This window comes from Eurosta solidaginis, chromosome 1, assembly GCF_040869045.1.
Source record: "Eurosta solidaginis isolate ZX-2024a chromosome 1, ASM4086904v1, whole genome shotgun sequence".
In the NCBI taxonomy this organism is placed as follows: Eukaryota; Metazoa; Arthropoda; class Insecta; order Diptera; family Tephritidae; genus Eurosta; species Eurosta solidaginis.
Window position 1 is genome coordinate 282,732,562 of NC_090319.1, and position 13,536 is coordinate 282,746,097.

Sequence of the window (13,536 nt, forward strand, 5' to 3'; positions counted from 1 at the left end):
TGGAAATTTGTTTAACAAGGATAATAACGAGTTAGAAAGAAATTGTATGAACTTGGGTGAATTTTATAATACAGATGGAACAGAACTTTTATTTTTTTTCCCCGGGCGCAAGAAAGCCTCACTACACCACTGCTTGGACCCTTAAAGAAATGGTGAAGAAATCCTTGCACGTTTGAATTGATGCATGCAGAACGCATCTCGAACAAAATGTAAAAAAATTAATAATAGAATAGCAAAATATATCATAAAATATTTCCTCCATAGGTCCACATAACGGGCTTATGAATCCAAGTACCAAATTCATATACCCCACGAACTACACTGGCAGCGCTCTCCAATAAAAAACACAACATCATCAGGCAAAAAAAATAATATTGCAACATCTTTTATAATCCAGTTCGCCGGCAATGTTTCCACCGCTATATAACGGCACGGATTTCGAGGAAACCAAGCCTTAAGACTAATTTAATTTTTGACAACAGATTTACACCACAAAAAACCAAAACTAAATTTTTCCAAACAAATTGTTAAAGCTACATATATGTATGTACTTGAAGCAACAAACAATTTCCGCAATGAGTTTGTATAATGCAATATAAAGCGCTGCTAAATATCTCATGTAACTAGGCTCTGTTGATGCGCGCCTGTAAATATACTACACAATTTGGATCGAAAAACAAGCTTTGTGCATTCCAAAAGCAATAGATATTTAGCATTGCATTCTCAAAAACATTATATACGGCTTTGCATTTGCTACGTCATGGCAAATACGCAACCTCAAAAACCGTAGTTTATTTTTGCTGATGCGTTGAAAACATGTGATATCTAATATATAAAATTCTTCTGTCACGGTTTTAGAGGCTGAACTCCTCCGAAACGGCTGAAGCAATTCTCATGAAATTTTGTAAGCATATTGGGTAGGTCTGAGAATCGGCCAACGTCTACCTTTTTTTCGCTACGTGCCTAGGGTCTTGAGATCAAAACGTGGACCCGGGTACCCCTAGAATGTGTTTATAGAATATGGATATCAAATGAAAGCTGTTGAGGAGTGCTATATTACAGGATAATTTTCATACCCCTGGGTGACTAGGGTCTCGAGATATGGGCCAAAACGTGGACCCGGGTGCCCCTAGAATGTGTTTTTGACAATAAGGATATCAAATGAAAGCTTCTGATGAGTGCTATAGTACAGGATAATTTTCATACCACGGGGAGGCTAGGGTCTCGATATATAGCCCAAAACGTGGGCCCGGGTACCCCTAGAAAGTGTTTATACAATATGGATATCAAATGAAAGCTGTTGATGAGTGCTATAGTACAGGTTAATTTTCATACAACTGGGAGGCTAGGGTCTCGAGATATAGCCCAAAACGTGGACCCGGGTACCCCTAGAATGTGTTTATACAATATGGATATCAGATGAAAGCTGTTGATTAGTGCTATAGTACAGGATAATTTTCATACAACTGGGAGGCTAGGGTCTCGAGATATAGCCCACAACGTGGACCCGGGTACCCCTAGAATGTGTTTATACAATATGGATATCAAATGAAAACTGCTGAAGAGTGTTATAGTACAGGATAATTTTCATACAACTGGGAGGCTAGGTTCTCGAGATATAGCCCAAAACGTGGACCCGGGTACCCCTAGAATGTGTTTATACAATATGAATATCAAATGAAAGCTGTTGATGAGGGCTATAGTACAGGATAATTTTCATACAACTGGGAGGCTATGGTCTCGAGATATAGCCCAAAACGTGGACCTGGATACTCCTAGAATGTGTTTTTATATTATGGGTATCAAATTGAAGCTCTTGATGTGTGCTATAATGCAGAGTAAGTTTTACACCGCTGAGTGACTAGGGTCTCGAGATATAGCCAAAAAAGACTCGGATATCCCTAGAATATGTGTGTATTATGGATATCAAATGAAAGCTGTTGCTGAGAGCTCTAAAATTCATTGTGATATTCGATATAGTCACATCAACCTGGCAAAACTGATAAATATGCATGCGAAGCCGAAATAAAGACAAGAATTAATAATACCCACATACCTATTTACATACGTCCTCTTCGATTTGCCTGAAATTTCGTATATAAATTTGCCTATATTAGTATTTACGATGCTTTTTTCCGAGAAGTATACCATAGGCGGACTGGGACTTGGATTAGGACTAGGACTGGGACTGAGACTGAGACTCAGAATGGGAGTGGAACAAAATACATACCACCCTCTGGGACTGGCAATAAGAGATGAAGAAGAAGGAGAAAAACTTGATAGAAGAGAAAAGAGAGAAGGAGACTGAGAACGAGATAGAATGAGACGAAGATGGAGATGAATCGAAAAAGACGGAGGGAGGAGTGAACAAAGAGATTAGTAAAAAGTGTAGAGAGGTAGGGCAGAGTTAGACGGAAAAAGCTTATTAAAATGTATGCAGATAGGCCAAATTTAGGGCAGAACAACGTCTGCCGGGTCTGCTAGTAAGTTATAAATATGACCGATTTCTACGATTTTTTTAGACAACATTTTTTGTAATATATGTAAGCATTGTTTAAAATTCGAAGCTTCTATCTGTTAAAATGGGGCAGAAATTACGAAAAGTACCAAAAAGACCCTTATACTCCCTAAAAGGTGGAAGTTCAAAATTTTGAGCAAATTGTCTAGCATCATTTGCAAACTGATGTAGTGTTTTTACACAAAACGCCAACAAATTATACGGCTGTTTATTTGCTACGTTCTGGCAAATACGCACCATCAAAAACCATAGCTTATATGGTAATAGTCTAGTTGAGGGGTCGACAGTTAATACGCGTCCAAAAATATCGAGAGAGGTGTCAAACGACGCGTCTTGACATCAGTGTTAATAATCCGAAGGCGGAAAATAAAAATTTTAACTCATTCAAAAGATATTAACGAAAAACCCAAAAATTACCCGCGTGTACCTCCGTAACTGGGGGTGGAATCCATAGTATTTTTGCGCAGAACACCTTTTTGCATTGGCGGCCTTCGGCCGCGCTTATAAAAAATTACCCTGGGTGGGTCCAACAACGGTTTCGAGTCCAAAACTATATCCGCGCAGAACACTTCTGTTCACAATTTTTTTTGTGGGTACATCAACATTACAAACACCTATGTAAATGAAAATCGCCAACTTCAATTGCCAATAACTCCGGACAGAGATAAAATTTTTATTTTCCGCCTTCGGATTATTGTTGTCGTGATTAATACGCGTCTTTTGACACCTCCCTCGATATTGGTAACGTATTAGCAGTCGACCCCTCAACTAGACTATTACCGCTTATTTTTTCAGCATTGGAAAGCAAATCCGCAACTGTCAATACAAAACAAAATGTGGAAACTTAAAATTTAACTATAGTTTAAACTTTCAAAACTCCGGCCTTAATCTTGAAAATATAACCGATTTTTTTTGTAACCTCATTATTTGACTTTTATTTAAAAAATATAAATGTCATAATTTTGGTCTTGAGTAAATCTTTAAACCAGTTACAGCCCCTTAGAGTATGATTCTCGGTCTGCCAAACTAAAAAAAACTACAGTGTGTGAAATCAGCTTCAGAGCTAAAAAGGACATAAAAAGGAATTATAGAGTTTCTCAACACTTAAGCTAACATGTCTTTTCTAAAAATAGGATGCTAAATTACCAATTTACAAAAAAAAAAAAAAAACAAAATTGTTGAGGCCTATTTCATGAGGTGTAATTTGATTTTTTTTTTTTTTCAACTACTTAGTAAGTCTTCAGTCTGGTATTTGGAGATTTAAACGAAACATTTCTTTGCTTATTACATAAATATTACAAATTAAACTTTTACCTCTTTTATAGTTTTCGATTTTTCTCCCTGTTCGGAGCGGGTGGACATTTCATTTACTGGACTCGGTGTAGCTGAAAAACGAAATAAATAAGATTAATGTCAGCTAATGGTCTTAAAGTTTTCGACTATATGTTGTAAACAATTTTTTATTGTACTTTTATTGTATTACTATAAACTAAGCCGGTGTGATTGCAATTTTTAACCCTTATGCCCAGTTTTTCAGTGCGAGTTTAAACTCCAGTTAAAGTTGACCTTGCCACTTTGATAACATAAAATTTTGCTGCACATCTCAGCTTAAGCGTCCGAAGTGGCAGGGTTAAACTCTAGTCAACTTTGACTGGAGTTTAAACTCGCATTGAAAAACCGGACATTAACAACCCACAAGTGTCTAACGGGATATAAAGTCCAAAGGCTCTGCAAAAAGTCTATTATGTATATTTTCTACAAAATTCTCTGAGTAAAATTATATAAGGAAGCCATCTTAAGTGTCACGAGTGTCAAAGGTTACAACCCAGAATGGAGACGGCCAAACTTTTTTCGAAATCATACAGTTTTTGATGTCGAATCGCTTATCAACTCATACGAGGGGCTAAACTCATACAATTCTGACAAATTATTTAAATTAACTCTGTGTTAAAAATATTACTTGCTGTTCTGCAAGTGGGCCTTAGTATATAGAAAAATAAATGCATTTGCAACCTTTCTGAAACAAACAACAAAAGAATTAATCAGAAAGCCCATTTTTTAAACTCCCCCTCGATGTGTGCAAGGGCGCCGTATGAAAACAAAAAAAAAAACAAAAATATTTGTAGATAATGTTCTAAGTAATTGCTGTAAGCAGTTGTTGTAATTGCTGTAAGCGAATTCAAAAAGTCATTAATAGAATTCAAAATATTCTGTTGAATGAGTCAATTTGTTCATTGGACACTACTGGTAAGGACGTCAAAAGATTATACTAGGTGTAAAGGGTTTTAAAATCTTTAAGGCCAACAAAAAATTGTCTAGCTTTTCTTTAATTCTAAAGTCCATCGTAATAATAATATAAAAGAAAATGTGGTAAAACATTTTACGTATCTTAACATTAAAAACATTTTACATGTCAAAAAGTGGCTGGAAAAATTGCGAAACTATGGGCAAAATTGATTTCCAACCAGCGAACTATAAGATGAAAGTTCATAATCAGGTAATAGAAAATTTTGTAGTATAAACTTAAAGAAATTGCTGATTATAAGTTTGAAGATCCAAAAAGCTTTTACATTTTTTAGTTCCATACTTTGATTTCATTTTTAACCTACTTTGAGGAATAGTTGAAGAACTTTATCGGGCAATAATGATCAGTGAGTCCAAAATTGTAATTTATTGTTCAAAATACTCAGTTCCAATAAAAAAAAACTGCATATATTGGAAAGTTACAAACAACTTAAGTTCAGTAGTTAAGTTTCAGTAAGAATGTAGATAGGTACATATATTTTCTTTTAGGACGGCGGTATAGCAGGCTACATTTTCATCCGATTTTAATAACTTTTAATTCTGTTGACATTTTTTCTCGCGTAAGTCACTGTGCAAAAGCAATTGTGAACAAATCATTTTTACTGTGCACACATATGTTCATATCTAGGCCATCTGAGTGTGATGAACTTCGACCACACGGTTTCTTTCGTTTAAATTATGATCAAATTAATGAGTTTACATTTCTGGCAAACATTTTCTTGACATCTTTAATTGTAAATGATTGAAAGCAGTGTGGTGTACGAAAAAAAGTGAGGAGATTTATGGAGGAAAAATACAAGAGGGCAAGTTTTTGTTTGTTGACATGATACTAAATCTATCATCAGTGAATTGAATGGTACTGATAAACGTGTTTGACTTGACTCTATACTTTTAATACCTCACTTCAACTGCACCTATGGTTTGTGAGTTACAAGAAATCAAAGATTGGAGGCATCTAAATCTAATCGGAGGTATATAAACAGTCTTAATGAATTTAAAGCTAAACCTATTCAAAACTATTGCGATGTTCAAGTGAAAAGGTCCTCACATTCGGATTAATCACTTCAAAATACTTGTCAATATGTCGGTCAAGCGAAACATGCAGTCCACTCTTTTTGTGTGCCGGTGTTATTATTAACGCCTTGAGAATTTTGAATTTCACTTTTGTTTGATCCACCACCATCATTTTGTATTCAAAACAGCGTCTGGCAGCAAGTCTTAATGCTATTGTGCATTAAGTATGGGTATTTGGGGCATTGTTATGTAGTCACGTGAATTAATTTATCCAATAACCAATATTGTGTTTATCAATCAAATAAAATTCTACCTAAAAACCTTTGGAGTAATATTTTGTAATTGTTTTCATTTTTTTCTTCGAGCTTAAATGCATATAAAGTATACATATATTTTATGTATTACATACATACAAAAGATCTTAAATTATATCGCCAAGGTCGCGTGGAAACTTGTATTAATTTTGAGCTCACGTTAGATGTATACATGTTTCCTCTGTAGGAATTTTTGGGATTAACTTTTAAAATGAAGTGTCCGATTGTGGTAGCAGAGATTTATGGCAACCCTCTAAAATTTTGAAAAAAGTTTATCAATAAGAAAAAAAAACTTTTTAGGGGTCGCTCTTTGGCATTTGTTTGGCAAAAACTTCCAAAGTATTTCTGCAATGAAAAGCTTATCAGTTAAAATTCAGCTGCCTTGTCCCAGTTCATACAGAGATAAAAATTGCCGGCAGCAAATTTCTATTGGGTGAAATTGCTGGACGACAGTGCGACGAAGCAAGGTTGCCGAAATTTGTATGTGTATGTACTAGGACCATGCAGCTCCCGTTCGAAGTTAGCATAAACATGTAGGTCCCGTCCCGCCAATTCGCGGGAAAAAATTTAAAAAGAAGTACAGCGCAAAGTGGAATGGAAGCTAGGAGGTTAATTTTCATATATTTATTTTTACTAGATACATTCACAAAGGCCCTAACCAACAAATTTCAAAAAAAAAAAAAAAACATTTTATTTTTAGATTTTAAAAGTGTCATAACTCTGTTGTTACTGGTTCTAGATCTTCAAACTAGTGGTGTATCTTATTATATAATACCAAAATATGTGAAAAAAGCATTTTCAAAAATCTGTTGGCCTTTGTGAATTAAAGTAAAGATATATCTGTCCTTTTTTGCAATAACCGCTTAAGTCTTATATTTTAGTTTGCCGCAAATTGATATTTAAGATTTAAATGCATATTTGAAAAAATTTAAAACAGGTACTCAATCAAAAGTTCGTGAATCAGATGGCTTAAAGTAAGGTTAATAAGGGCCACCAAATCTTTTTTTAAATGTATGTGTATTACAAGAAATTTTTGCACTTAAATAACTTAGTAGGTTGTTGCAAATTTTAAAATATGTACACTTACATCTTACATTGACTTAAGCCTTTATTGCAAATTTTGATTTAAATATTAGCCTAACTTATTTCGACACAGGTTTTTATTGCCAACAGTAAACCAAACAAACCTTACGACTTAACTCAAAACGGAAATATATAGTCTCGAGTTAAATATTTCATTTGTTAGTTTTATTTAACAATAAATAAAATGTTTAACAAAAAAACTCATTCCATAAATTAGAAAAAGTAAAAGGAAAAATTCGGGGTCATTGCACTCATATCTACGTTTATATTTAATATAGTGAGCAAAGTTTCATTATAACCCTTTCATTAAGCAATGGATTTTTTTTTAAATAAATTGTATTTGAACCTCTATTTAGAATATGTAAAACTTTGAAAGGCTCAATTTCATTATTATATAGTAAATTTTGGCGAAATTGCTTTTTAATATCGTAACCATTTAACATTTTTCAAAAGAAATCTTTCGCTATCCTCATTACTAAGTCTCCAATTATATTTTGATTTAAGTGTATTGGAAAATGTATAGAAATTAACTGTATCCATTTATATAACATTAAAAATGTTTCATGTACCTCACACCCAACAAAATAATACCAAAAATGGGGATGGTGTATTGTAGCATTTGTGATTTTCCTCTTTCTTTCAATAAGCGCGTGATCTACGCCGCACTTCATGTGGGTGTGACCTGATTCCATAAACTTGTGGTCGATAATAAAAATAGGATTGGGAATTTGATTTGCTGATGTGAACATTGCGAACACAAATGAGCGCAATCATCACTGTGGAACGCAACATGGCTCACTCACTGTAGGTTCTTAAGATGTTCGAATGAACAAGAAACGATCTGATTTTCACCGCGCTCTGATATTCCTTCGTGCCACATGTAGCAATATGGAGATATTGTTGTGCAATCTTTAAATTAAAAGTCCACAATTGCCTTTTATAAAAGCTTAAGGAGATGTGCAGAAAATGAGCAAGTATTTTTGTAGGTCGAAGGCAAAACTTCTTCTATGCCATTAGTTCCTTTATCTACCCAACTCCGCTGTTTCTTGGTGCACTGACCGCTCATTCTGCAATTATGGAACTAGATCTTGAGTGTTGCCTTGATTAGGAACAACTATTTTTGCTTCCAATTTATTTCCAATTTATCCAATTTAATTTTCTTTGCTAAAAATTAATGTACCGAATTAAAAATATATATAATAAATTCTGTACATTTAAAAATATTCCAATAAGAAAAAGAAGCAGGGGCTTGGGATGGATATTTGCCACAAAATAGTGCATACATTTTCGAAAGCGATAACTCGGCTTGAAAGTATTTGCAGCGTAGGCCTCTCATAGCTTGGAAAGCTGTTAATGTGATCTTTAATTTTGCTTATTCTATCTTTAGAGAGCATGTTTCATCCAGCTGGGGAGCCACGCCTATCAAAAGAAAACTTCAGTTTGGACTACAGATTTTTTTTCATAACGCTTTTAAAAAACTTTTTGACATACTTGAATATTTGTTCTTCATTCACATTAAACATAATGGTATGGTCACGTTGCCGGGGCTTTTTAGCGTGGTAATATAATTTAGCCAATTTCTTGGTATCAATAAATAAAACTCGTTCATTGTTATAACCAAGTGCGCAAAAGTTATCAAGTACTTTATTGTGGAGAGAAGGTGATATTTTATTATTTAATTTTTTGCGGCATTCGTAATTTATAAGGTGGAAAATTCTTTCTGCTACTACTCCTTAGGAGTTTACGTAAGTTTTACCACTATTCCGTTTAATTTGGAGTTTTAGCGCGAGAAGGAGTTTTTTCAGTGCTTCAAATAGTTCCATCGATTTCTTGGTGATCCACTTCTCACTCAATGATATTAATTTTATTATTTTCATGGTTATCAATTTCAGATTCAAAGTCAGTAACTTGATAATCAGGATGGATTCGCGATCCTCATTATCAAACGCAAACACTTCGAATTCGGCGAATCGATTTTTTTTTATTTTCGTATTGAAAAATACACAACTGTTTAGATCTCTTCGCAAATTTAAGGATCTCGCCAAATTAAAAACAGTTAACACTGCACTTTTCACTTTTCACTCAAATGCAACACTTTTAGATGTAATTTACTAATGCGTTCATACTTAGTGCGTTACTTTTACATTAAAGAAATGAAAATACCGCAAATTTAAATATTTCATAATTTATTTAATAATTTGGGAAAAATTTAAACAACGTGACATCAGGACGGACAAGGCGACAGCTGTTTCGATTATACCTTGTAAATCTCTGCCAAGCCTTTTCTCCCGAGAGTGGGAGTCGAACCCGCACTCTTACGATAGTTGAAATGGTTACAAACGCATTCAGCTTAAATATTTCATGTTCGAATACCGACAGTTGTAAAGCTGAGAGAACAGCCTTTGGCGGACGAGTAAAGCGACTAGCTTGCGATCGGAAGATTGTGAGATCAAATCCAGAGATAGAAAACGAATTTTTTATTCATTTTTATTTCTTTTAACGAAATATCTACTATGAAAGTTTGTGATAAGTACACTGGATGTGTGCTATTTGTTTGTACTACAAAAACTTAAGTAGAACTGAAATGTGTTATACAATAGGTGCAATAACCGCTTATCTCTATAGAGGTCCGTTATTCGCGGCATAACCAATTTACAATAAAAACTTATTTCTAGGTATCACTCCACTTTGTAAGTTTTCCATTTTGCAATAATCGCTTACTACGACTTAAGCTATTTCTACTTTATGCTAAAATGTGCCGATTTGTTAAGAAAATATGTTTGCAATAACCGCTTATCTCGATATAGACGTATTATGCAACACAAATAAATGTTTACATTTCTTCTTAAGAACACATAAGCTACTTATGCAATTGTAAATTAGTACAGTTTCGAGTTCGGCGATTATGCACTTGCCAATAACTTTTCTATTAGTTTACCTTGAAGGATACTGGTTGGACACAAATATGTAGCTTTATTTCGCGAACACCATGCCATTAATAACTCAAATTCTTCTTAAGTCGTCTTAAGCGGTTATTGCATAAGGCCACAGATATGTATATACATATGTGTATATCAAAATTTAAATTAAAGCTGGTTAATTTTAAACAATTCAATTGCTCCAAAAAAGTGCATTTAAACAAGCAAATGTGCTGATAATATTTTGATTATTGCAGAAACTAGAAAAATGTTTAAAATATTTGGAATACTCACAGCCACGTCTAAATGTACTGCAAATTTTAACACCTGATGAAGTTTGACATGTTCTCATCATCACTAGTTGGCGCTAACTGCCTAGGCAATTATGGTCATTGCTAACATGTCACGCCAGTCATCTCTATTTAACGATAATAGAGGCCAATGGGGAGCAACGTGGGAGATCAAGTCTGCCTCAACTTGTCCCTCTCAACTAAATGGATGTGTCTCCTCCCTTGCTCTACGCCGAAAGTAGAGTCAGCCGTCACAACATGACCCAGCCAGCGAAGCCTTAGGGCTTTTATTCGTAACAAAATGCTCATGTCTGCGTTTAGCTTATATGGCTCATTTTTGAACAACACCGTTATCATCATGTGTCATTATTTTCAGTTCTTTCAAAATTATAAATTGAAGGGATGACAGAGAGCAAACGAAAAAAATACCAACATGTTGACAAATGAAGCATTGATGGCAAATTTGCCAAACAGGTTGGAAGTTGCCGTTTTCATTTATTTGTCATTAAAGTTGTTACTTTGTAATCAAACGGACATTGATTTGCACTCATATTTTTCCTAGTGAAAACCGCCCACTAAAAAAAATTTTTTCGTTTAATTTGTCATTTAATGTTTCTTTATTTTTTCTAAATATTTACGTTTCTAACATTCTTTTGAATTGTTACCTGTTTAATTATATAATTTCCATAAGTTTAGGAAAATATAAGGGATTACCATTTATAGAACAGCTGGTAAACCCGATTTGTCTATGTTCGAACTTCAGCTATTTAAAAAAAAAAAACGATTTACAGAGCATGCCTATAAAAGTCAATATAGACATCATCGACAAAACCTAGCAGAATTTACACAAAATTACCAATTTGCGCCTTCAAGTTATTCCTACAGGGTCGGCATTTTGTTCATATGTCCTTGTATGTATGAACATATTTGTACACTTGTTTTCTAAATATCAACTGTTGACACTGATAGTGAATTTTCTCTTTTTTTTGTTGTTAATTGTGTTAGCGCGAATTCCAATGCTGATAATTTACTATCAATGAAAGTATTGTGTACATTAACCTGGGTTAATTTGTATGGACGAAAGTTAACCAATATCGCACCATCGATTTTTCGATAGGATTTGGGCTTAGGAAAAAAAGTTCCACTACGCATGCCCGAAAAAATAATTTTCGAGCCTGCAAAAAAAAATGGCGAAAGGGTAAATTTTTCGACCAAAACACTCCACAAAGCCCTAAAAATATTTTTTTTTTTTTCAAAAAACTTATAAAACCGTTGGCGATAACAGTTTTTTTGAACAAAAAAAAAATATTTTTTTTTTTCAAAAAACTTATAAAACCGTTGGCGATAACAGTTTTTTTGAACAAAAAAAAAATATTTTTTGATATTAAAAAATATCGAGGGTTGGGCTAGCCTAATAATTAATTTTAATTTTGAAGTTACTGGAGTTTAAACTCACACTGAAAAACCGGACATCAAAAGGAAAAAACGAATTCCGTTCCTTTTACTGGATGCAGAAAGCAATTTCTTACCGTTTTTAACTCCTCACGAGATGATAAATCGAACTTGGGCAGTGGCGGATCTAGAATGGGCTATGGGGGCTCAAGCCCCACCACTTGCATTTTACACTCACTGCTTCAACCATTCCTTGAGTCTCTGTGTATGCAAGGCGTGTGAAGTTCCCGAAATTCGAAATATGCTTGGAACCGTTTCTGCAGTAATAAATTTTTTCACATCATCACACAAAAGAACGCAAGCACTTGAGGATGAAATCAAATAAAGATCACCCGAATCACAGAAAACTCGCCTCAGAACACTTTGCCTCACTCGATGGGTTGAAAAACCCGATAGTGTGGAAACCGTTAGTGAATTTCTCCCACATATTGCTGAAGTGTTAGGTAACTTGAAGTTTGATAAAGATCTTGAAACGTCTTCGAAAGCGCAACTTCTCAGTGCTATTGAGAAATCCGAATTCCTGATCGCTCTCCAAACATTCAATGATGTGAATTCGCCGATTTTGACTCTCAGTAGAACACTTCAACAACCTGAATTGCAACTGAAATCGGCCTGTGCTCATACTGATCATATAATCATGATTTTTGTCAAGACGCGTGAAAACGAAACATCGTTCTATGAAGTCTTCAAGAGAGCCGAGGAAAAAGCATGTGAATTGGGAATCAAACTTGAAATTCCCCGCATTTGTGGCCGACAAAAGCACCGCTCCAATGTTCCAACTAAGAGTAAGGCTCCTCTCGAATTTTTCCGGTGAGTTCTTGTTGATTAAATGCGTTTATTTACGTGTTTAATAGGGGTGAATGATTCGTTGACATTGTACTTACAGAGCTACAATTTACTACCTTTTTCTGGACTACATGATTTCTTCATTGAAGTCAAGGTTCAAAGGTGAATTTTTGAAGATTCTGCCTCTGGAGGGACTGATTCCAGCATACTCTGCAGGAGTAACGATTGAAGAAATTGTACTTGCTGCTAAATTTAAAAAGAAGATTTCCCCAGTCACAACGAGTCAGTGCTGAAAAATTAGATTTTATTGTGGCATAACCATTGCAAAAGTGATCCATTCATAAGTGCTCAAACAGCTACTGATGCCCTGAAAATCATTAAATCAGCACACTCTTCTTCATTTTTTCCAAACGTGACGACACTGTTGCAAATATTTGCGACTATCCCCGTGACATCAGCGACCGCAGAGCGTTCTTTTTCTGTTCTAAAGCGCTTGAAGACTTATTTGAGAGTCAACATGTCTGAAAATCGACTGACTGGTCTGGCACTAGGGAATGTCCACAAAGAAATAGAAACGGACATTGAAGAAATAACCGATCTTTTCTGTAAATCGAAGCCCCGACGACTCGAATCTTTGGATTCGTCGATAGAGGATTGAACCAGCAATAAGTAGGTTTGAAAGAAAGGTTTTTTTGGTTGTTATATCAATATCTCGAGTGTGCTGAATAAAAGAAGAACTTTATTTCAGAAAATATTGCTTGTAATTTATTAGTAAGTTATTTAATTTTTTTTAATTTTGAAAATCCTCGTTTTGTCATGCCATTTTATATTCTGTATACATTTATTTAACACATCAT

The 13,536-nt window shown here is 34.6% G+C and overlaps 1 protein-coding gene across 4 annotated transcripts in view; it reads right to left on the reverse strand.

Moving 5' to 3' along the window:
* Positions 1–13,536, reverse strand: part of LOC137237399 (uncharacterized) — a 44,035-nt gene that overhangs the window by 22,640 nt on the left and 7,859 nt on the right. For 3 of the 4 annotated variants that reach the window (XM_067760977.1, XM_067760975.1, XM_067760974.1), the window contains one exon: positions 3,833–3,903. In XM_067760977.1, the coding sequence (XP_067617078.1) occupies positions 3,833–3,880 (48 nt within the window). In that variant the 5' untranslated portion in view covers positions 3,881–3,903. Of the gene's footprint in view, positions 1–3,832; positions 3,904–10,445; positions 10,510–13,536 lie in introns of those variants that run through there. The other variant, XM_067760976.1, reaches the window with a different exon arrangement.